This window comes from Pristis pectinata, chromosome 30 (assembly GCF_009764475.1).
Source record: "Pristis pectinata isolate sPriPec2 chromosome 30, sPriPec2.1.pri, whole genome shotgun sequence".
Taxonomy (NCBI): domain Eukaryota; kingdom Metazoa; phylum Chordata; class Chondrichthyes; order Rhinopristiformes; family Pristidae; genus Pristis; species Pristis pectinata.
The window spans coordinates 21,441,579-21,466,823 of record NC_067434.1 but is presented as its reverse complement, the minus strand read 5'-3'; the positions used below and the strand labels follow the sequence as shown (position 1 = coordinate 21,466,823).

General features: G+C 37.8%; 1 protein-coding gene across 2 annotated transcripts in view; it reads left to right on the top strand.

Annotated features, from left to right (window-relative positions):
* parga (poly (ADP-ribose) glycohydrolase a) overlaps nucleotides 1–25,245 on the top strand; it is a 131,508-nt gene that overhangs the window by 19,170 nt on the left and 87,093 nt on the right. For both annotated transcript variants that reach the window (XM_052041635.1, XM_052041634.1), the window contains exons 6-7: nucleotides 4,908–4,991; nucleotides 7,121–7,195. In XM_052041635.1, coding sequence (XP_051897595.1) covers nucleotides 4,908–4,991; nucleotides 7,121–7,195 — 159 coding nt within the window. The remainder of the gene's footprint in view (nucleotides 1–4,907; nucleotides 4,992–7,120; nucleotides 7,196–25,245) is intronic.

The following is a 25,245-nucleotide window of genomic DNA, read 5'->3' as shown; positions in this document are numbered from 1 at the left end:
GCAAGTTTAAATGTGTGAAAGTTATTTATTTGACATATTAGAATGTAGTTTTTATATCTGGGAACAGATGTAAGCTGCAATGCAATGAACTAGGAACAATAATCTGGAACTTAATTGTTTTCAGACTAACATCTGAAAGATATGAAGGATATTTACAGACTATTTGATGAAGAATATTTGCACACTTGCAAATATTCTTCATCAATTAACTACTAACATGGATCTTTCAAATGCAACAAGTGGGAAAGTGCTATTTATTGAATTTTCTCCCAAGCCTAAACTTATTTTGAAATAATGTTACCACCGGATGATTCAGGTATGAGCTGTTGAAATTTACTTGATAAAAGCCGGTTCAATTATGCTGATAGTGATCTCCAGACTAGAACTAGTTTGCTTGAAAATGTATTGAATAAAGACCAAAAAATGATTTACAAAGTGCTGCAAATAACCAAGCCGTCAGGTATTATCTGCGGACAGATAAAATGTTTTGATGTACAGAGAGAAAGGATAGAAGAGAAGCTGGGGAGGGTTAGGGTGAGTAGAGTAAATGTGTGTGGTACAATAAAAGGCAAAGGTTAAATAACAATTGAAATGATAGTACAAGGCAAAAGATAGAAGTAAAGAAAGAAAATAGTTGTCAAGAAGGTGTTAATGGGAATGCTTGTCTGGATTTGCTGAGTTTGGATGAGTTGAGATTATGCTGTGTTGGAAGATAAAGCATTGCCCCTTGAGCTTTCAAGCACCTCCTTCAGTCTAGTACACTAGATTCACTGCTTTTGATGCTGTCTTTCCTGCATTGGAGAGACCCCAAGTAAGGTCTGCAAATGTTTCTGATCAGCTGTTGCTTTCATTTTTCAACCTACTCCCATTCTGACTTCTCTGCCCTGTCTTCTATACTTTCCCAATGAAGTTCAATGAAAACTGGAAGAACAGGAGCTTATCTTTCAATTGGTTAAGTTTCAGACTTGTGGACTGGAGATTGAGTTAAAAAATTTGATTAGGCTTCTGCAATTCCTATTTACCCTTTTGTAACCCATTCTTTACTACTTGTTCCATTACCACTTCCTTTTGCCTTGCACTATTGTCATTTTTGATATTTAATCTTGATTTATTTCCACTTTAACGAGCTTCCATTTCATTCTACCAGTAACTCCCCATCCACTCTAAACTCTTTCTGGCTCATCTTAAAATGCTTTACATCTCTAACTTTTGATGAAAGGTCATGAGCTTGAAACTTTGGCCTGGATCCTGCTGTCCGTCATCTGTTGAAATGGCAGCACACACGCAGGGCTTCTCTGTATCCACTGTCAAACGTGAAAGTCCTGCACTTCCAAGTTTGGAATCCCAAAGCTGTTAACTTGCAATTATGGTGCCCAACAGCAGAGGTCAGCCTTGTTCTGATCTCCCAGGATTTAAACTGGGAAATTGCCTTGCAGATCCTGTGCTTGGTTAGACCTGGCCCAGGGTATGTGATTCCTCCATTGATTACAATGAGGATTATTGTCCTGTATATTGAGAGGCAAAAGGGAAGTATGTTCCTATTTTAATTATTTTAGTTTTACTTAGTGTTTTTATTTATTACTGTTTTCTCATTAGCTTCCAGAACTCTGGACCATGAACTCTGCTTCTTTCTCCACAAATGCTGTCTGATTTTGATATTTCCAACTTTTTCTATTTTTATTCTAGATTTCCATAGTATTTGGTTTTGGAGTGATGGATTTACCACAGGGTAATCTTGAAAGATTATTTTTAAAAAATGGGTACCTTGTTATTAAAATGCAGGAATTGGAAGAAGAACATTTAGAATTAATATTCTATTTTAGGAATTGGATAGTAGGTTTTTGCAATTGCAGTTTTTAACTTTTGTCACCAGGTGTCTCTTTAAGATCAGGATGAAAATGGGCTTTATCTCCTGGATCAATTCTTTCAACATTTTTGTCTTTGGGCTGTTAGGTGAATGACATGGACCCTAGCTGGACATGTCTTCAATTTCATGTTTCTAGAATTAATATGCCTATTTTGATTTATTATTCAACTACCTTCTTTGATTCTTTTTTTTAACTTATATGCCTTTGTATCAGCATTCTGAGGGAAAAATGAGACTGCATATCTACAAGTAGAATGGGGAAATGTTTTTTGTGAAACATCTTACACTAGCATGTTTGAGTGTCTGTTGTTAAATAACTATTTATTTCATTACTAGAAATATATAAATAAGATTTTTGCATGGGAATTTGTTCTTTATGAATTCTGTGGTGGCACAGTAGCATAGTGGTTAGCACGACGCTATTACAGCGCCAGCGATCGGGGTTCGATTCCCGTCGCTGTCTGTAAGCAGTTTGTACGTTCTCCCCGTGTCTGCGTGGGTTTCCTCCAGGTGCTCTGGTTTCCTCCCACATTCTAAAAGACGTATGGGTAGGTCAATTTGGGTTTAAAATGGGCGGTGTGGACTCGTTGGGCCGGAAGGGCCTGTTACCACGTTGTAAATAAAAATTTAAAAAAAAATTTTAAAGTGGGAGGCCCCAGCAGGCTGTTGCAACCATTTCTAGATGCTCCACTTTAAGAAGAATGTAAAGGCTTTTGAGAAGCTGAACACGTGGCATGAAATCAGTGGTGCAGATCCTCAGTTACATGGATAAGCCAGACAGAGTGGTGCTCCGCTCTTTAAAGCGTACAAGATTGAGTAAATTTAAGCTGTTTAAATTCATGAAGCATTTGACAAAGAGAGATTGTTTCCAGCAGCACAGTGAAAACCAGAGAACACAGGTTTAAGTTAATTTGGAAAGAATCAATGGTGACAAGAGGAAAATTGCTTTTAAGCAGTTGGTGGTTATGATCTGGAACAAACTGAGTGAAAGATTGCTTTGAGGTCTCTTAATAACTCAAAGGGAATTAGATAAATACTCAAAAGGGGAAAATTTGCAGGCCTATAGGAAAGGACCCATGCAATGGGATTCAGGGACACAAGACTCCGGGTGCTGGAATCTGGAGCAGCAAACAATCTGCTGGAGGAACTCAGCAGGTCAAGAGGCATCTGTGGGGAGAAGGAATTGTTGACATTTTGGGTTGAAACCCTGCATCACTCCTGATGCAGGGTTTCAACCTGAAATGTCGACAGTTCCTTTTGTCCCCACGGATGCTGCTCAACCTGCTGAGTTCCTCTAGCAGATTGTTTGTTGCATGAAATGGAACTGTTGGATTGCTCTTCCATAGCAGTGTGGAACAGAATGGGACAAATGGTCATCTGCAATGACCTGATCTGGTTGGGCCAAGGTGATTTCGAACATCCCTTTTTGGGATGTTTTAGCTGATCCTCTATCTCCATACCATATTGTTGAGCTCTTTTCAAACTCTTGATGCTGTTTCTCTCCAGAAATCTATGTATTAACATAAATATATTCAGTTTTTTTTTCCCTGTTGCATCCTTCTGGTGTAGATTCCACAGGTTCACCATTCTCTGTTTCTCCTCATTTTGGTCTTACTGCATATTTTGAGACTGTGCCCCACCACCCCCCCCCCCCCCCCCACCATTTCTTGACACAGCCCCACCCACCCAGCCAGGCAAAATTATTGTCCCCGCATCCAACCCGAGCCTGATCAGAATTTTGTGTGTTCCAGCAAGATTCCCTTTCATTTTTCTATATTCCAGTAAATTCTGGCTGAGTTGACTCAATCTTTCCTCGTACTGCAACAATCTTGTCTTCTCAAAAATCAGCCTATTGAATCTTCTGCTGCACCCCCTTTTATGATGGGTATATCTTGTTGGCTGAGGCCACCAGAACTGTACACAATACTCCACATGTAGTGTCATCAAGGCCCTGTACAATTGTATTAAGACCTCCTTGCTCCTGCACCCAAACCCTCTTGCAATGAAGGCCAATATACCAACTGCCGCCTTAACTACATGCCACACCTACCTGTTTGTTTTCAATGACTGGTGTACGGAGACACGCAGGTCCCCAATCTATCACCATTGAAATAATACTCTTCCCTTCTGTTTGTCCTACTGAAGTAGATAACTTTGTATGTATCTACCTTTTTAAATGCTTCTGTTCTTTGGCTATTCACTCAATTTGTCAAAAGCACCTTAAAGCCTCTCAAGTCACAATCATACCTTGTTTTATCTGTTATAATGTGCATTAAAAGTTAGTCTGAAGGTAAGAGCAGAGAGAAGAAAGTTAAGTTAGTAGAGGCAGAATGGCAAATGCGGAGGGGACTGAGTGGGTGAGAATCTGGGGATTAATTCCGTCTGATGAACGTGGAGCGTGCATGCTGTTGGATGCACTTCTTCCTCGGCAGGGGCCATGGCACAGTTGCGGCGTTAAAATACAGTGACTACCAATGGCAAAAACTTGCATTGCATTGCATTTCCATTTCACGCTTGGGAATCCTTGGCACAGAATTTTGGCATTAGGCTTCAGCTCCAGATATCATTTAGAGGCTGTACTTGAAATTTAGCCGATCAGAAAGCCTTGAGTAAATGTGTCATAAGGCACTATTCTAAATTACCATCCATTTCTCTGAAAAATGGATTGCAAGAACATTATCATGTTCGTTGTCCACATTTGGTGAATTTTAAAGAGTGATAATCAGGATGTGTACGTGTCCGTTCTGGCTTTCATGATTTGTGGACTCGGTAGTGCAAATTTTTGGAAATGGGGAATTTTCCTACATGATTTGTGCTTCAGTGAACGACTTGCATTTTAAATATTACATGATTCACTTCTACAATTGGGGAAAATTACTCTAGTTTATAAATTTTATTCAACTGGTATTTGATTTCCTTGGAAACATTTGAGTTTTAAAGGATGAACTTTTGAATTACGTTATTTGATTATTTTGTGTAAATTTTACTGCATTGCTTGTGAATGTACACCACACTACAACACGAATGCTTTTTTCTTCAGGACGGAAGCAAGAATGTGAGCAGTCGATGGGAATTGATTCAAATAGCATTGTCAAGAAAGTTTGATAATTCACTGGATGTTAAGGTGCAGTGTGAAATAAGATTAAATCTGCTATAATGTGTTGCAGGTCTTGAGAGGGATTTCTCTCAATTTGAAATGCTGTTGTAGTAAGTTCTTTTGATCACATTTATACTTGTATGTTGAGCAGGTGTTTTGCATCAACTGTAATCTACTTGGTTGTTAGCTTTTGCTCTTTTTGGGCACATGCACAATGCTGTCAGTTGGGAAGTAGATTTACTGGTGTGACGGGAATGGCAGAAGGCCATTTTAGCCCTTCATTCATTCTGTCATTCCATAAGATCAAGGCTGATCTGTAGCCTAACTCCACATATCTGCCTTCCCTCATTTGACCAGATGCATTCAATTGAGGTTAAAGGTTTAATAGTTAACTTGGAGTCAATTGCAAGTTGAGTAAGAATTCAAAATTTCTACCAGCTTCTGTGTGTAGAAAAGTTTCTTAACTTCACTCCTGAAAGGTGTAATTCTAATTGTTAGAAATTGTCCCCTGATTTTAAATTCCCCAATCAGCAGGATAGATTTTCTCAGTCTACGCTGTTGAAGTTTGAAAACTTCAGGCAAATTGACCCTTTCTAAATTCCCTGGAATACAAAGCTAGTTTCTTTAATCTCTTATTATTTATCATGCTAGTGAATCTACACTGCATTCTCTCCAAAACCAATTTATTCTTATGAAAGTTTGGTATGTAGAACTGCTTGCATTTAAACATCAGCCATGCAGAAACTTGGCTAAACCAGCCTTGTAAATACAATTGATGCAAGAGCAGCTTAGAGGCAGCAGGTGACTTTGCCCTTAACACCCAAAATTCTCCACTGCCTGGATGAGTGCACCTCCAACAATACTTAGTGTTACAGTATCGAGGCAAAGCAAGCTATTGGTTTATATCCCTTCCACCATCCTAAACATTCACTGCCCCATCACCAGTAGACTGTGACTTTATTGTGTACTATCTGAAAAATGTGCTGCTGTTACTCAGCCAGGCTACTTCCAACAGCAGCTCCCAAAACCTACCGTCTGCACCACCATGCTGGGTCTAATTCCTGGATTCCCCTACCCTACTGTGGGAGCACCTTCAGAAGGATTGCAGTGATTCAAGAACATGGCTTATCTTGAGGGAAAATAGGACCTGTTTTTGCCAGTGGTGCCCACAACCCAAAAAATGAATTTAAAAGCCTTATTTTTGGTTTTCACCAGTACATTTTAAACAACAATGTTCATGAACCCTAAGTTCCTTTTAGACCACTTTTAACCCACCACCATTGAAAGAGAACATTGTTCAAACTTTTCTTTTTGTCCAATGTAGATGTTTTCATATGTTTGTGTTGAAATTCATTTGCCTGTATTGTTGAATAATAATGCTGCCATTCATATTGCCTATAACGTATCATGGACTGAATACATGGGTGTTCTATCATCCCATCTAATATCCCTATAAATATAATGAATAGTTGTAGCTCTTGCAGGACCTCACTCATCAAGTCCAGCTCACTGTCATCATGCACTGTGATCTCCTACTCAGCTAATTTTTCTAGACTATCAAAAAATTGCTTTCTCTCCCATGAGCTTCAATTTAAGCCAACAAAGTTATTTTGTTGGGAATTTTTATCAAATGACCTCTGGAAGTCCATTCCATAAGAATAAAAGCCATCGGTATTATCTAATCAACTAATTTAATTACTACTTTTGGAGGTGCTGGGGGAAAAACAATCGGGTTCTTCAGTTACTTCCTACTCTTCAAAAATCCATACTGCCTCTTCGTGATCAACTCCAGGTTTTCAAGATGTTTAGGTACTCTATACTTAATTATATACCTAGCAACAAAAAGTTTCTAACATAACCTGTTTACAGTACCCTGATTTCTTATTCTCTTAATTAAATGGCAGAGTGATGTGCTCAGTTTTCCAATTTAAAGGAATGTTTGTTGAATCCAGAGAATTGTTATAGTCAGACGCTTGCAATGTTCTCTTCTTCTTTGTCTTTTAAGCCTTTGGATAAAAACATACTGTTTCTGGAGATTTGTCACTCTAAGTTTTTACATTACTGTTATTTTGCTGATATTACTTTTAACAAATAACAAATTGGTAAATGTATTCTTAAAATGAAACCAGTTAAATAACTATTGCTTGTTTTTTCAGGATGCAATACTGAAGTATAATGCAGGATATGCAAAAAAATGGGATTTTACTATCCTGAATTACCTTTGTACTAAGGTAAGGCGATTACTGATGAGCTTGTAAGGATATGAAGCAGTACTATGCTGTTTTGAAATCCCACATTGGCATAATGCTGCTACTTAGGAAAAATGTGCAATGTAGACTGTGTGTGTTAAGGGGAATGTGACAAGTCCTCTTCCAATTTTTTTTAAAACGATAGTAATAATTTTTCTTTTGGCATGACATTGGCTAACCCAAATCAGGCTCTATACTTTTAACAAATAGTTCAGTAATTTCAGTTGATGTTTAGTCATAACAACATCAAGGTCACTTGGATTTTAGTGTTTTTAATGTTTTTACTGAAAAGAAGCTCTTAATTACTTTTCAACACACTCTGAAAATTCAATGAATTTCAGTACTGCACTTTAAGATCTTCAGTTAATGGGGAGATGAAGAAACAGATGAGATTATGGAACACCCCCACCTTATCCCACCAACACCTCAGCTTGTCTTTTAAGACATCAGTTATAGACAGTGAATTGCTTGCTGAAAGATGAAATGACGTTGATAATATATTGAATGCATGAATTCTAAACTTTTTGCCTGCCGCTTCCTTTCTCTCTTGGCCAAGGAATGTATTGTGGTGCAGTGAAGGAAACAGTAGAACACTGATTTTACAATTGACCCTTCTGTCCGAATGCATAAAAGACCAGTATGCCAGGGACCTGCTAATGAGGTGCTGTACTGTTTACTCCATTCAGAATGTATAATCAATTTTTAGAGTACGGAATGCATGCCTGCTGTGTTATGTCAATTCACATTATTGGATAATTCAAATAGGTTGATATGAAAGAACTTGAATCACGTGATTTTTTTTTTTGGATCTATGCCTGTTTCTGGAACACTTCCCCCACAAACATTAAGAATTTACTGTACAGAGTTTTGTTTCAAGTGTTATTTTGCTTTTTAAAATCAAATGCTAATACTGTCATGTCTGAGGATCACAGGAGGTGGTCAGAATTTCAGAACCTATTTTAATATAGGTTGGATCAAGTTGTTTTGGGTTCTGCTTAATTAAAAGGATAGAATTACTAGAAGCTGTGCAAAAGTATCGTCTCCTATGGACGCCTTCTAGAATTCTGGATTACACTATTTACTTTCAAGAACTTTACAGTTGCAGATGTTTATGTAGCTCATTTTTGAGTTGTGAAGGAATAGAGAATTCTATATACTTTATTTTCAGTAGTCATTTCCTGTTGCATTTTCCTCCTAAAGGCAAACAATTAGGAAGGCACTTGGCCTTCATTACAGGAGGATTTACAAGAGGAAAGACTTCTTACTGAAGTTATTTAGGGCCTTGGGGAGACTGCACCTGAGGTATTGTGTGCAGGTCTTGTCTCCTTCCTCGAGAAAGGATGTACGTGCCATGGGGGAAGTGCCGTGAAGGTTCACCGGGTTGATTGTGATTCTGCTATAAGAAGAAGTTGAACAGTGCAGTTTAGAAAAATGAGAGGGATTTCACTGAAACACAAATTCTCACAGGACTTGACAGGGTAGATGCAGTGATGATGTTTTCCCCTGGCTAGGGTCAGAAAGTTAGGAAAGAGCTGACAAGTTTCTTCATCTGTAGAGTGGTGGATTTTTGGAAATCTCTACCCGTGGGTGTTGCAAAGTATATTCAAGGCAGAGGTTGGTAGACTTTTAGATACTAAGGAAATCAAGAGAAATGGGGATAGTCCTGGAATGTAGTTCTAAGATAAAAGATCGGCCATCATCTAATTGAATGATAGCAAAAGCTCAAGGGGCTGAATGGCTTGCTTCTGCTTCTTGTGTTTTAAGTCATGTGAAAGAACACAAAACTCCATCGTATTTAGTGTGTTCTTCTGACATAACTAAATATTGCAGTGCAGTTAAATTTTAGTGCTGCTTTCAGTAGCTTCTGTGTTTCAGAAAACACAGCATTGCTCTTCTATTGCTGTAGACCTTGCAGTGGAATCCAGTTACCATTCTCTTTCTAATCCATGAATAGTTCATTTTCACTTCACTTAACATTTATCAAGATTGCGCTGTACTTGTATAGCAATTCAATGCAAGGGGATGTCAGACAACAGAAGGTACACAAACCCCAGAGAAACTGATCTCCATTGCCTGTTATTATAATTGTCAAAATCCCCATTTAAAAGCAGATGGTACATTATCATTTTGCAGTTCTCCCAGTATAAGTTTAAGATGATGATTTAATTTCCTAAGTATTATTATTTTTGAAAGAAACACCTTCAAGCTGCTGAGTAAGTAATTGGATTATAGATGAACAATTCTCAAGTCTATGTAAGCTTGAGAAGTATTTTCCTGCATGTTGTGTGTGTGCACAGTTGCATTTATCAGGAAAATAATCCTGAAATTTTAAAATGAAAGTTCCAGGTAATCCTTTCGTATATTGTTTAGTTAGTAACCCTCAGCTGTCTCAATTAGATGGAGATTTTTTTGTTCCCCTTGGATCACTTATTGGGTCAAAATAATTGTCAAAAATCAAAATCATGCCATTGCTGAAAATAAGAAATTAGAATACTGGAAATACTCTGCAAGTTTTGTGTGTAAATGTTTCACTAGTGAAAACTGAACCATAAATAGCCAGTGAATCCCAGCAGAGGTTGAAATGGAAGTTACAGCACTAAACTGTTTATTTGCCCAGCTGTTGTCTACTGCTGTTTATGCTCCACTTGAGCCTCCTCCCACTGCTCTTCATCTAATCTTCCTGACATGTTTCTCTCTTCCATTCTTTTAATTGAATCTTCTCTTTAATTGACCATTAATTTGTTCTAAATTGTGATCAAAACATACAATTGTTTCCAGATATATTCTCCCTGCTATTCTGCACCTAAGGACTTCATATTTCCTCTGTACTTTACAGTTTGTAAACCACATGTAGAATTGAAGGTATAATCCATGTCGGGGAAAAGCAGTATTGTCATACAGGTAGTCACAAGATGTACAGCTTCGTAAACGTCATGCCTACAGACTCTATCCTGCATTCTTACATGCTGCAGAAAAATTGGAAATCTAAAAGTTTTAGTGTACTGGTGTATATAAAATAGTCAGGACTATGTAGTGCAAGAGCATGAGGTGCCTGTTAGTAAATTTCTATTTTTTAGAAACCGATCTATTTGTGATGATTGCTGCTGCATGCCTTTCATTTTTTTTAATGCAAGTGTATAAATCTTTTAAAAGGCCAGAAGAGGGAAGGCAAATTGAAATAGGAGCTTTTTTATTAATGTTGAATTTTTTTACAGTTTATTTCTTTCATACTACTGGCCAATTTTTTTTTTCCCTGTTTACTCCAGTGACTTTTGTTAAGCAAAAATAATGACAATTCTGAGCAAGAATTTTTCATACGCACGAAGATGCAATCATATCATCATCCAAATTTATTAAGCACAAGTCTGTCATAATGAAAATACATGGAGCACAGGTCAAACATTTTCTGTGCATGCGAATTTGCTTAATGTTGACGGATGGAGAATGGAAGTGACGTCTTTTCTCAATATTTACCACTTTCTCTAAATTATTGATATTTTACTATTTTAAATGTTATGTTGCATTACATTAAATTCAAGTTTGACTTTTATCCGGTTATTAATATGGATTGTAATTTTTCGCACTGTAGAAATGTGTCTTTAATCATTGTAGGGGGATGTGGTTTAAAGCACCACTTTTGCCAGAAGTGATTTTGAAATATCATCAAGTACTTTAAGATTTGTATCAAATATTTGTTGTATGAAATGAGTTCAAAAGCTGCCTTAATTTGCAAATTGTAAAAAAAAACAATATTAATGGGTTGACAAAATTACTGTTCAAATTTAATTAAATATATGGCTATTTAATTTATTGGATAAGTTTAATGTAATTTTTAATGCAAGGCTAATTAGCCATTGAAACTAGATTCAGGATAACCTTCTCTCTAAGTACATTGATAATGTGGAAATGACCAAATATTTTACTGCATCTGAATGCAGTTTCCTGGGAAAGTAATTCATTGAAATTAGTTAGCTCTCAGTTAAATCTTTATGGGAGAAATCATAATATTCATTTCTGTTTTGATAAAATCCAAGTGCTTTTTAAATGTTTGTACATAATCCTAGCTTTTTTGCATTTCACCAGGTGCATTGATTGCATTCATAGCAACAGAAAGGCAGGAATGCTCAGTCCTAAAATCATTTTGTGTAGTAATAGCTTTAAAAAAAATTCCTGCACAATTTTGATACTTTGTGTTCCATTTAATTTGCACAGAAATGGCCGCGTTTAATCAGTGGTTGACACCTCGTTAAGGTGAACTAGAATGCAAGACTGTCTTCAAATTTAGTTGTTCCTCAAATAATATGACGTGCTTCCCTTCTACAAAATGCTTTACTTTAATGGCAGTTTTAGGCTTTGTAAATTTCTGTAATTCCTGATCAACGAACCATATGTTGATACAATGGTACACAACCACAGAATCATTAACATCCCCTGCTTGCACATAGCAGCTGCCTGTGTTTCAGACTTGCTGTCTGCATTTGTGGATTAAAGTTGGTGGATCTCCCCATATTTTCCCTTCCACTATTTGATGTCACTCTCTAAGAATCCAACATCTGCTGCAAGTTGTGTACAGAATTTCCTGATCTATTGCCGGCAGCATGCAGGAAAGTTTCATTTCCTATGGAACAACAGGTAGGGCTAAAGGAAGGATTGGAGAAAGAATAGTGTTTACATGAGCCAAAAGAGGGAAGGTGGAAAATGGTGCCAATGAGAACTGAGGAAGGGGAAATCAAATAATAAAAGCTATTGTGCATAAGAGCAAACTTGTGTTCATGTGAAACTGTCCACTATAATTAAAACAACAGCAAATGAATGGAAAACTAAATACTTATCTAATTTAATGAAAGGAAACAAAGAATCATTACTGGAAAATTATTTTGATGTAGTATCTGTCCATTCAATATCTAAAGAACACATAGCTCATTATTAGGATCATTAAAATCAATTTATTGCCAATTTCCATTCAAATTTTTGATTTCTTTTGGATGATGAATCAATTAAAAATAAGTTTGCTTTCTAGTTGGAGATAAGTGACCAAAAATATCCCGTTGGTTTCTTGCCAGAAATGAGGTCCAGTGAAGGATAGACATCACTCCCACGGTGTCAGTGTATCTGTTACATTATAGCATTCAGCATTATAGAATGATGGTGCAGAAGGAGCCAGTTGGCCCATTGTGAACATGCCAGCTCTCCACCAAAGCAACAATTTAGTTCCACCCACCAGCTCTTTTTCTCTGGCCTTGGAAATTTTTCTCCACCAGATATTTATCAAATCACCTTTTGAAGGCCACAGTGGAACTTGCCTCCACCACACACTGTTCATATTTTTAAAAAAATCTTCATATTGCCCTTAACTCACTTCCCCTTTTACTTGTGGCTTCTACTCCATTATGGGAATGGTCTCCAATTACCCACTCTGTCCAGACTCCCTTGTTATTTTTATATCCTTCCATTAAATCTTCTCTCGCCCTCCTAATCAAAGACAACGGTCCCTCCCTTATCATTGTAACTGTAACCCCTCATCCGAGGAACCAGTTTTGTCAATCTTTTCTGGACCACCTTTAACACTAGTACATCCCCCCCTACAATACGTCGACCAGAATTGAACACTGTGCTCCAGTTGAAGCCAAACTAGTGTTTTATAAAGGAAGCTTTATAACTTCCTTGCTTTTATACTCCATACTGTTAAAGCCCAGAATTGTGTATGCCTCGTTAATAATGCCTGCCACTTTCAATGACTCGCGCATCCATAACTCCGGGTTCCTATGCCCCTTCCACCCTTTTTAAAACTGTATCCTTTCTTCTATATTACCTGTTGTTGTTATTTCTACCAAAGTACATCACCTCTCATTTCTCTGCGTTAAAATGCACCTATCGCTGCCCGCTTCGCAGATGACAATATTGCCAAGTTTTGTGTTGTCAGCAAATTTTGAAATTGTGGTTTGCACTCCCAAATCATTTAATGTAGATCAAAATAAAGGTGATAGCCCTAGTACTGATCCCTGGGGAACAGCACTCCACCTTCCCAGAGTCCAAAAACCATGATCCTGTTACTTGCCCAATCTTATGCTACCAATTTCTCTTTTATGCCGGGCACTTCAAATTTGCTGATAACCCTGTTATGTGGCAGCTTATGAAAAGCCTTCTGGAAGTCCAGATACACCACATCAATTGTATTAATGTCTTCAACTTTATTACCTCATCAAAAAAATTTCTCAAATTGGATAAACACAATCTGTGCTCAATAAATCTGTAATGGCTTGCCTTAAACCAGATCAATGCATCCAAATACTTTCCCACCAAGGTTACATTGTAGTTGCTGGGCTTTTTTGAACAAGGGGATAACACCATACCCAAACAACATTGGAATATTTTGGTCAGTGCCCCATGATTTTCTCTCGTACTTCCCTCAAAGGCCAAGCATGCATCCCATCCCATTCCTGTTGACTTGCATCAGCCAGCTTTTCTAGTGCCTCTATCCTCACTTATTAACTGATCCAGTGTCTCAACTATCTGTTACTTTAGAAGCTCCCTCTTTCTGGGTGAAGACAGGTGCAAAGTACTCATTTAGGGACCCTCACTCGTCCATGTGCTATCCTTTTATTAATTCTATGCCTATAGCACACTTTTGGACTACTATTTATATCAGCAACTATTTTCACTTAGTCTTTGCCCCTCATTTTAATTTCCGATTCTTTTGTAATGAATCTGGTGTTCCCTGGTATGTAATGTACAAGTATTTCTGAAGCTGCTTTGCACCATGAAATGTAAATAGTAAGCTTGGATTTTTTTCAAACAGAGCAGCATTAACTGAAATAATGTAAGGACCCTTCACAGTATGGCATTTGCTGCCCTTTCTCAGTTAGGTGTGAAACAAGGGCAGCAGTTCACTGGACATAAAGTTATCATACCAATTAGTGTAGGCTGTCTCAGCCAAATACTCCAGTAAACATTGGATTTCAGATTATCACCTTCTCAGACTTCTATCTTGCTGTTCATTATTGCTATCGTCATTATTACTATCATCGTTAAATGGTTATTATTACATAATAGTAGACATGGGGGAGAAAAAAGCTGGGAGCTCATTTTCTCTGAAATTTTCCACAATTTTTCCGCCTGCTTTCATACACTGAAAATTGAGAGCGTGGAAACCTTTTTTTTCCCCCCACCCCCAAACAAAACCTTTCTAAAATGGGTAATAAAACCTGACTTTAATGGTGCTTCATATCATCATTGCCTGCAGTCTAATTTTTTTTTTCTTCTTCTGCTAAAGCTAACTTCTGTTGTGTTTAGTCTCAGTGATGAACTGTGACAAGACCCAGCATCTTGTCTATTAATCTGCACTGGCTTGAAGAAAAGATTTTCTTTTGATATTTTAAGTTGCTGTCTGCCTGAAGGCTTGTGCAATCAGAAATAATGATTTCAGTAGCTGGAAATCCTTTTTTAATCTAACACTAAAATCAGAAGTGATTTTTCTATTGTATTATTCAACTAGCTAAGAAGATGCTTCCTCCAACTTCATTTGGGGGGGTAAAAAGAATTGTGGCTTCCAAATATATACTGAAGCTATTTTGAAATGGTGCTATTTGTTGTCACAAGGAAAACCTTTCTAAATCGTGTCTCTGGAAAATTTGCCCATAACCTTTTCATTTTGAGTGTCAGTGCAGGGCACCAGCTTTTTACAGTCTATGCTACTTTTGAGCCTAGTGACAGTCTTATCTTAGGAATTGTAGTTCTCTCCGAGATTTAACAAAGCGCTTCGTGCTTTTGTTTTTGCATTACTTTCAATATCAGTTGAGCTACCCATGAGTGAATTGTCCTATCTGAATGAGAATTATTTATCTCTGAAAATGCTGGAATACTCAGCAGGTCATGCAGCAACAGTGGTGAGAGAAAGCAGAGAAGTCATTTCAGGTCTATGACATCTCAATCTAGGGTAATGCAGCCCCCGGTGCTAAGGATTTTTCAATTTTTCCCCAAGTATTGAATTTGAGAATTTCCAGCAATTGTTTCCACCATAAATTACAAAAATAGACATTGAATCTGATTCCACCAACTAAAATTGCTACAGCACTCTTAATCTCAAATATGTTGGAGCTCGATGGTGTCCACTAAGGAAGGATCTTTTGTGTTCAAAATACTTTCTTTAACTCTGAATTCTTGATCTCCCAATCTGCTTCATCGGGGCCCTTGCACTCTATTTACCTACACTGCACTTTCTCTGTAACTGTTTTTTCAAGTACGCTTGTGTGGACTGATCTGCCAATACCAATGAAGAACTTCACTTTAAAAAAAATCTTTAAGGTGTAAAAATAAAATAAATTGGCTTAGCTCTGTAGTTTGATCTCTTATAAAGAAATGAAAGATCTTGGGATCTTTGCAGGATGGATGTGGAGATGATGTTTCCTTTTTTTGGGAGAATCTAGAACTGGGACCATTATTATTTAAAAATATAGGGTCACACATTGAGGTCAGGAATTTTTTATCTCCCTCTCTCAGAAGGATTTGTGTCTTTGGAACTCTTAAGGAGCAGTGGGGGCAGAGCCTTAAAATATTTTTAAGGTAGAGGTAAATAGATCCTTGATTATCAAGGGGGTGAAGGGTACCAAGGGTTGACAGGAGTATAGAGTTGAGTTTAAAATCAGACTTGAGGGGGCAAAAGAGTCCCAATTTGTATGGTTGTATTTAAAGATATCCAGAGGTCCAGGTAAAATCCGGTAACTTTGTGTTCAAGCTACCTCTGTGCCATTAGCCTTGACACCTTCAAAACATAGTAAGTATTGTTTTATTTGTAGTGGTCTTCATAATTTAGTCAGAATGAATCATTTTCTAGATGCCCTCCTGCTCTTAATAAACATAAAATGCTCAGGGATTCTCCTTCATCCTATTTGCCAAGGAGATTTCATGGCTCCTTTTTTTTGTTAGCCCTCCTAATTTCTCAAGTTATTTTCTGCTCCTTTATATTCTTCAAGGGACATGAAATGTCTGATTTCAGCTTTCTGAACCTTGGATATGCTTTGACTAAACATTTATCGAGTAGTTTTGCTTAAAATCTAAACAACCACAGATGTGAAAGTATATCATGGTACCAGCACTACTAAACTACCTGACATTCTTGTCAATTTGAAACTTCGGACACATGCGTGGAATAAAATAATGTTTATGCCAACAAATTCAACTAAAAGGGGATTGAGGTGGATACTTATCACAGAGCACACTTAGTCAATCTAACAGCAACAGTCCATTAACGTTGCAGCTGGAAAGGTTAATTAGCACTCTGAATGTGCCAAGAAAAAGAAATTCACATGATATCCCTGAGATGCAGGTTTGCAAGCATGCTTTCACCCATTTTAATTTGAACTTTGATTGCTTTTTGTAATTTGTTTTGCCAGATCCATAAATTGTTCTGTATGTGGCTGCAAAATTAATGCTATTTCACAGAAGGCAAGATATTATCTTTGGTGTACTTTAGTGAAGCATAGATGGGAAAGCTGTTTTATGAAGTTCTATTTTAAGTTGTAGTCATCTGTAGATAGTAATTTAGAACAATCCTTAAGAATTGTTCTGAAGCTGATACTGTAATTCAATGGGAGCACAGAACTTTAAGTTTTTAACTAAAAACCTACCAGGAATACCCATCAAGTCTGTCTGCATCTGAGAAGAGGGGCAGAGTTAATATTTCATGACTGAGTGAAAGAGATGAACAGTTTTTAAGATTCAGAGAAAGATGGGAAGGGGAGCAGAGAACAAAATGGAAAGCCAAAGGTCTTTGATAGGCCAAAAGTCTGGTGAGGTTAAACAGAAAGGGATGATGGTGCAAGGCAAAGAGGTATTTTGACAAGTACAGAAACAAAATATTGGTCAGGAGACCTTGTGAATGAAAACAGCAGAATCATTACCTGAAAGTGTGGAGTGCTTTTAGCTGGCTGTCCTGGAAGTCGGAAACAAAGTGGAGCTCTGATGCCAGTGCATTTGACTTCTTACTTCACCACTGAAGAAGCTGGCCAGATGTGAAGTATATGTGGCTGCTTGTCTTTATGCCAGATATGGCTGGCATATATAAAAAAAATTGCTGACCCTATGTTTAAAGAAAAGGTAAGTGTACACAATTTTTTTTAAATTTCATTTTTACTTTGGTTTTAATTTCTAGTACCTTTTTAAAGGAAATTTGATTTTTTTTAATGATTGAAATCAATTTGAAATATTTGAATAACCTTATTATGACACATGGGAGACTAACTGACCCAGTAGGTGCACACTGGCTCCCAACAGAGCTGTCCCATTAGTCCCCTTCTCAATCCCTCGTGTCCCCATAGCCCTATAACTTATTCCCCCTCGCACCCATCGATTTAACTCATCGATTCTTTTGCCACAGAGGGTAGTCAATTTACCAGCATGTCTTTTGGAATCCAGGAGGAAACCAAAGCACCCAGCAGTAATACGTTTGATCAATGGGGAGAAATTGCAAACTCCACACAGCTGGCACCCAAAACCAGAACTGAACCTGGACTCTTGGAGCAGTGAGGTGTAACCATGGTGCAGCAAGCAATCGGAATGCTTTTGGTGTTATTGGGGTTGGGTTGGGGAGTTTAGTTGCCCTTCACCTTGCAGGATGACTCTAATATGGACCATCTGCACACCCAGCCTTCTGTGTCCACAGCAGGACAGCAGACCAGATCAAGGATGCTCTGACCTAAAGTTGAATCTGAAAAGCTCTAATGTCTCGGGGGGGGGGGGGAGGGAATGGTGAATGCTATTCTTGGATTCTTGGTCACTTAATGTTGCCCTCTAAATAATTAATTTTTCATTGCATTGCTTGTAAGTATGCCCACCAAAAGATGTAGCCATACATAACATTGCATCACGTAGCTGTTAGTTGGAATGTAATCCACAAAGAATTGCTGGTATTTCCCCAAGTATCTGGAAGCTCTCAATTCCATGCAAGCATCTGTGAATGCTGAAGTCATAAACTTCTGATAGGTGCCCACTGTGGTTTTGCTGACCATGCTTTACCATTGATCTCATTCAGTGAAGGAGTCTAAATCTCTACAATTCCCCAGCACTTAGCTGGGGAATCCGCTGCTGAGCCCAGATCAGGTTAGATTTTAAGCGGGGTGCCATGGCTCCACTTGTTTCAATGCAGATGTTAGGGTAAATATTAGGCAATTCACATTTTATTATGGTGTTGCATTTATTTGTTTTTAACTTAGTTTAATTTTTTTTTTGAAAATTCATAAGCTTTGATCATTTTTAACAGCTTTTGATTGTCTCTGAAGCTCATTATATTTGCTAGTTCTAACAACTGGCTGAGCCTGAGGGTGCAAGTTAACTGGCTGTCAAAGTTTTTCAACAATTCAGTGAATGGGCTTTGTTCAAGCCAAACCACAAGGTATCATTTATACCCAGCAGGCTGCAAAATCGCACAGATCTTTTTGATGAGGCTGGTGCTGGTGAAATTTTCACAAGAAGATTTGCTAAAAGTGAGTGGACTTGGCAGCAGGAGCCACTCCCACTGGGTCACGTTGTTTATCTTCAGAAGCATTCTTCAGTGTTTTTTACTCTCCCCGCATGGCTTTGTCAGAATACTTGTGTTTTTGTATATATACTGGACTGTGGTGTTTCAATGTTCCATTTACACACTCGCCAATTTAATTGTTTCTGAAAATTATTGACACCTCACCCAATCCCTCCACATTGAACTGGCGTTTGAGCCTGCTCTTGGATTTGGTATGATTGTGACTGATCCTCTGTCTCCATACCATATTTGCATTCTCTCCTTGTATTCCTTGATGTGTTTTGCATCTTGAAACTTGTCCATCTCCTCCTTTATTCAGTGACTTGATCTCCACAGCCTTCTGTGTTAACGAATTTCACAGGTTTATTGTTCTATGCCTGGAAAAAAAATCCTTCATCTCAGTCCTAAATGACGCACCCACATATCCTGAAACTGACCACTGGCTGTAGATCCCCGAACCAGGAGAAACTTCCTCCTTGCATCCAGTCTGGTGAGCCTGTCAGAAATATGTATATTTTGATGAGATCTATACTCATTCTTCTAAGCCCTGGTGAATGCAGACCAAATCAACTCAATGTCTTCCCAATGGACAGTCTTGGTCCTAGGTATTTCTTATATTTCCTTGTAATATTCGGCTCATCGAGTCTATGCTGACTCTCACAGAATTCCCTCCGATCTCATTCGCCCTCCACTTACCCAAAACCTTTTTTTTTCTCTCTCTCTCTCCCTCCCTCCCCACAGTCTCTCTGATTTAATTGCTGCTCATCTCTGCTGGAGATGATTTACAATAGCCAACGTGTCTTTCGGATATGGGAAGAAGCATTGTGTTGACAGGGAGAATGTACAAGCTCCATGCAGACAGTGCCCAAAGTCAGAATCAAACCCAAATTCCTGGAGTGAGAGACAGCAGCACTTGTCTATTGTGCCACCCTGTCCAGTGTCACTATGATGAACCTTCCTTGCACTTGCTCCATGGCAAGTATATCCTTCAGTAAGTAGTCAAAGCACTTCTGGTGTGGTATCACCAAGACGTTGTATAATTATGTTAAGACATTCTTGCTCCAATACTCAAAACATCTTGCAATGAAAACCAATGTACATTGACACCTTAACTGCTGGCTGAACCTACGTGCTTGCTTTTAATGACTTGTCTATAAGGAAACCCAGGTCCCTTTGTACTACTTGATTTCCCAGTCCATCACTATTTAAATAACACCCGGCCTTTCTGGTTTCCCACCAAAGTGGATAACTTCACATTTATACTATATTTACCCAGTCACAACTTGTGGCAAATCACCTTGAAGCCTCTTTGCATTCAGACCTTGCATCCCTCACAGTTATGTGCCATCAGGAAACATGGAGATATCACAATTCAGTTCCCCCATCCAAATGATTGATATAATGCGTAGCTCAGCCCAGGAACTGATCGCTGCAGCACCCACTCTCCACTGCCTGGCACTCTGGGGGAGGGGAACTATTCATTCCTGCCATTTCCTTGTTGTCAACCGATTTTCAATAGATGTCAGTATATTATCCCAATCCCTTGTTCTTTTATTTTGCCCACTAATCTCTCCTCTTGCGCCACTGTGGCTGCATCTCTGTCATTTTGCTTCTTTCCCTTACTGGGCATTTAGTGAGGGTGAGCTTGGGGGCGTTTGGCTCTGATGACCTGGCCCAAGACAGTCCACATCTCATGAGATTTGGCTTCTAGCACAAACCTCCTCAAAATTGCCATGTAGATGGTGCCTTTATTTAGGCAAAAACAGTAACAACATTTAAAAGACATTTGGACAGGGACTTGAATGAACAGGTCATTGAGGGATGTGGAATTAATATAGGGAAGTGGAGTTAGTATTGACGGTTTGCATAGGCCTGCTGGGCCGAAGGTCTTGTTTCTATGCTGTGTGACTGTTGACCGTAATAACACTTACATTTCAAATTGACTTGACTGGATGAAAATAAATTGATACTGTTGAGAAAGAATTGTCACATGTCTATTCATGTATGCCCCATACTTGGAAAAACAATGTTTTCGGTGAATAAACATTTATCCTGAGGGCTGCCAATAATAATTTTTTGAAAGGTCAGACTTTGTCTTGTAAGTTTTAGCAGGAGGAGTGAAGCAGTGGGTTAGTTGCAAATAAGGGAAAGGCATCGTATTAGAATTACATTTTCAGTTTTTTTAAATAAGTACATTATGGTTTATTAGATCTGGCACTAAGCACACCATTTTTATTAACTTGCAAATATGAACATGCAAATACTTGGTCATTACCATTAATATTGTTTGTGGGGGATGAACTATTATATTTTGTGTTTTATTGTGTCTGAGATGTGCAGTGAAAGAAATTGCGCAGCCTGCAGTAGAGCTTATCGTAATGTTGATGAATCTGAGCACACTGTCAACTAAAGTATAAACTTAATGTTCTTTCAAGATTTAAGTATACTGACAAATAATTATGCAAGGTGCAGAGATGGAGCATGAAATCAGCAGCTGTTACTCTTTCACACAAGAATGTTAAGTTCTTAACACCAGTTATGAATGACCCAATAATGAATTTAATTCAGTCACTTCTGTAATTATAGGTTGGTTAGTTTTAGTAAATGCTAGGTGAGCAGACTAAAACCAATAAACTGAGCAACCTTATGATAACAGGAAGTGGGATATTTCCAGTAGAGTAGAGAAAGTATTCCAAAGTTGATATTGGAATCTGGACTGTGCATATGTGTTAAAAGGTAAATTTTTATGTAATTTATGAACCAGTTTCTAGTTGTTAATTTGTTTCTCTTTTATTCGTGGTTTCGTTTAAGTTACCCTTGTGGTTCGAATTTCTTTTGGGAAACATTGGATATAGCTTACCTGTAGGTACAGCAATTGTATTAGTGGTGACAATTGGTTTTTCTCTGCAGGATCTCTGGGGTGAGATGTTTTCATGCACGTGCACACATACATGCTTGCAAATGGAGATAAGTGTTAAAATCCAATCAGCTCTACAATTCAGAAGAAATGCTGTTGATATTGTGCATTTAATTCAAAAAGAATAAATTTACCGCGTTATTGACTTGTCATGAGCAGCTGTGCACACTTTGAATCCAGGGATCATTCACTTTGTGGTATGCATATTTTCCCCCTTAAGTGGTTCTACAGGGTCCACAGCAGTTCTGTGGTTAAATGGTCAAGCACACTGCGACTATGTGCAAATTTTAAACTACAGTTCTATTTGGCATCTGTCCTTCCAAAGAAAAATTCACCATATTTTGAAGTTTGTAGTAGTCATCTGTTTAAAATGTCGATATTTTAAAGCTGGGATAGATTTTGTGGTTTTGAAGTGCTGGTGTAGTGTTGTGCTCTGATTTGGGTGTTGTGCCCTCTAGTGGGAAAGAGAATAATTCTGCTTCAGTTTATGGTACAGTAGCTACCTAGTGTATCATTATAATTTTATTGCCAGTTTAAGAATATGTGCATTACTGAGAAGTGAATGGGAGGATGATGAAGATGAAAAGTAGAGGGAAGGTTTACCAGTGTATTTGTGTCCTCTCTGAAACCCTTTGCCAATGCAGAGTACTGAGCACGTCTACTTCTGAAACTGCACATAAAATTAAGCCCAAGATTTAGATCTAAATGCATTTTGGCAAAGGAATGGTAAAGCTACAGGTGAGGCTATAAGAATAAATACAGCCATTTCAGCTTATAAGTAAACCAGCTAAATATCACAGCCATTACTCATTTTTTTAAAAAAAAGAATTTTTGTTTTTGTTCTGTCAAGGCTGTGCCTGAATACTGTTCCAGGTGTGTTCATACTTCATATAAAGAAAAACTTGCTGACGTTTGTGAATGTATTTTGACTACCCTGAGTCTGTGACCTTATCATTCTACTGGCATCTAGTTCAAAATACTGTTCTGGATTTCTCTTTGCCATCGTACAGCAGATTGTCTCTCGTCTAGTTCAAAACTGGATCTTTCGTTTTTATTTAAACTGAACAGAAACCAACAGGGAATATTTTGGTTGCTGTCGTGTATTCTTTTTATGTTCCTGCTATCATTTTCTTACATTGTGGCATCCTTGGGGTCCAAAAAATTATATAGGTAATATTAGGTTTAAGTGCATTAAGTCGGTCCAGTGATGGATGATCATTCTGTTTACCTCTGAAACAACAAAACTCAGCATTGGCCAAGTGCCATGAACTTAGCCAGTAATGATTCCTTCCAGCAAGCAAAAGAAGTAAGGACCCTTATCCATCCAAAGTGAATCATAGCTGAGAAAATAACATTTACAACATTTCAGATTTATTTCAAATAGTGGAGATGGATGTGGATAATTGAGAAGGAAACAGTTCAGACTTTCATTGCAAATTGTCCTTGCTTACTAAATGAGAACTTATTTAGTTGCTGCATTTGTTAGAACTATTTTGGTTCAAATTTGTTTGTAATCTGATTCATTAGTAATTGCCCTGTTCTGATATTTGTAATATTCACTTAAAAAAATGGCAAAAATGAGGGGAAAATTTAGAAGATTCAGTCTTCAGAGACACAATGGATTTTTGTTTCAGTATGTGTACCTGCCAACAGATGGCACTGTTCAATCATTTTGCATTTTATTGCCTTTGTCCTCTGTCCTCGGTGCCAAAGAATTACTTCTGTAGTATAGTCACCTGTGTCACTGATGTTTACATAATTGATTAATTGCATTTAACAGTGCATTAGAATGATTAAAAGATAAATGTACATCAAAATGTGCAAGTAGTGAATGTACAGTGCCATACCCATCAAGCTGAATAATATATTTCCCATATCTGCAAGTTTAATATACCTGGACTTCTGTCTTAGTTAGAAAACAGGTATTTTTCAAGTCTTTTACCAAGAAGTTACTGAGCATATTAGCATAGCTGATACTGTAATGCAATTCCAAGAGATGTAATGCTTATATGAAATTTAAATTGGAATCTGTCTGCCATTTAACAGTCCTGAAGCAATATACTAAAGTCAACATCAGGCTTTGTGACTACATTCCTTTCTCACTAATGTTACCAAAACATTATAATGATTATTTGCCTTTATAGCTTCGGGGAGGCAAGTGTTGATGGTATTTGGGGGTATAGTTTGGTATTGGGAAATAACTGGTTTCTCTCAGGTCCTGGTGAATCAGAGGCAGGATACTGCAGATGTCAGAATCTGCAACAAGAAAGAAAATACTAGAGGAACTCAGCAGGTCAGGCAGCACCTGTGGAGGGAAATGGACAGTCGGTGTTTTTGGTTGAGACCTTTCATCTGGACTGAAAGATAGAGGGGAGATGACCAGCATAAAGATCTGAGGGGAAGGGATGGAGCTGGATCCAGGTGAGGAGGGATGATAGACAGATGGAGGGAAGAGTGGAAATAACGACAGAGGCTGGGAGGTGGTAGGTAGAGGCGAAGTTCACTTTCCCAGCAAAGGTTCAATTCCCTCCAAAGATGCTCAAAAGATGACCCAACTCGTCTGTTTTTGGTAATTGCTGCAATGGCATTTAATGTAAATGTTACCACTCTAGTAGTTCATTGTGAAGCATTTTAAAATGTTTTAATGTGATATAGTTTCATTCAAATCCTGGTAATGTTGCTGTTTAAGTTTTGTTTTGACTTTTGGCAAAATATATAAATGTATGCCATTGAAAGTCATTGATTCTAATGTGCATTTGTCAGTTGAATTGCTGTCAGAAACATTTAAGTAAAAATTTTAGTTATTTAAAAACTGCTAAGCTTAAACCAGATCTTTACAGTAAAGAGACCTTGTGGATAATCAAATAAGAGAAAGCTAATAGCTTAAAACCTTTTCTTATCAATGGAAATTTAATAAAGGTATTCCATGAAAATTTGATTACCTTTTGAGTCATCAAGCAGTGACTACAGTGATAGAGGAAGTGTCATTGTTCCCAATTCCTGCTTTAAAAAGAATAAACTGGGTTGTCCATGCAAGTCTTGATGCGAACAGTAAGAGTCCCATGTCTATATATAACATATTAACAATTTATTTGTTTGGAAGCTTAAATCAATGTATGGGGGAAAATCTTGCCAGATTCACTTTTGATTTTTTTTAAAAACTGAAATTTTGTGATCTTCATCAGCATAAAGTAAACAAAAGCATCCCCATGCAGACAATTATTGAGCTAACTAATGATGGTTCATGCAAAATAAAACTCAAAGGAGTCTGACTTGCTCCCATTTGTATCATTGGGGTCCAAACTAAATGGACCTTAGTGCATGAATTTTGTCAAGAAACTCAAATTGAAACTTGGTGCTTTTGCAAAGACCTTGGACTTTGAGTAAAAGCATTTTTTTTTTAAAAAAAGCACAATTTTAGTATAGATTTGAACAGATCCAAGCCCATGGTATGCAGATAATGGTACGTGGTTTGGCATGTATAGAATTAAACTTGTGTGGTATGAAGCTGAATTTTTTAGTAATTTTTAAGCAGACTTTATATTTCTGGACTTCTTTTAAATGACATTGCAATAATTTGGTGATAAAAAATGTTTTGAG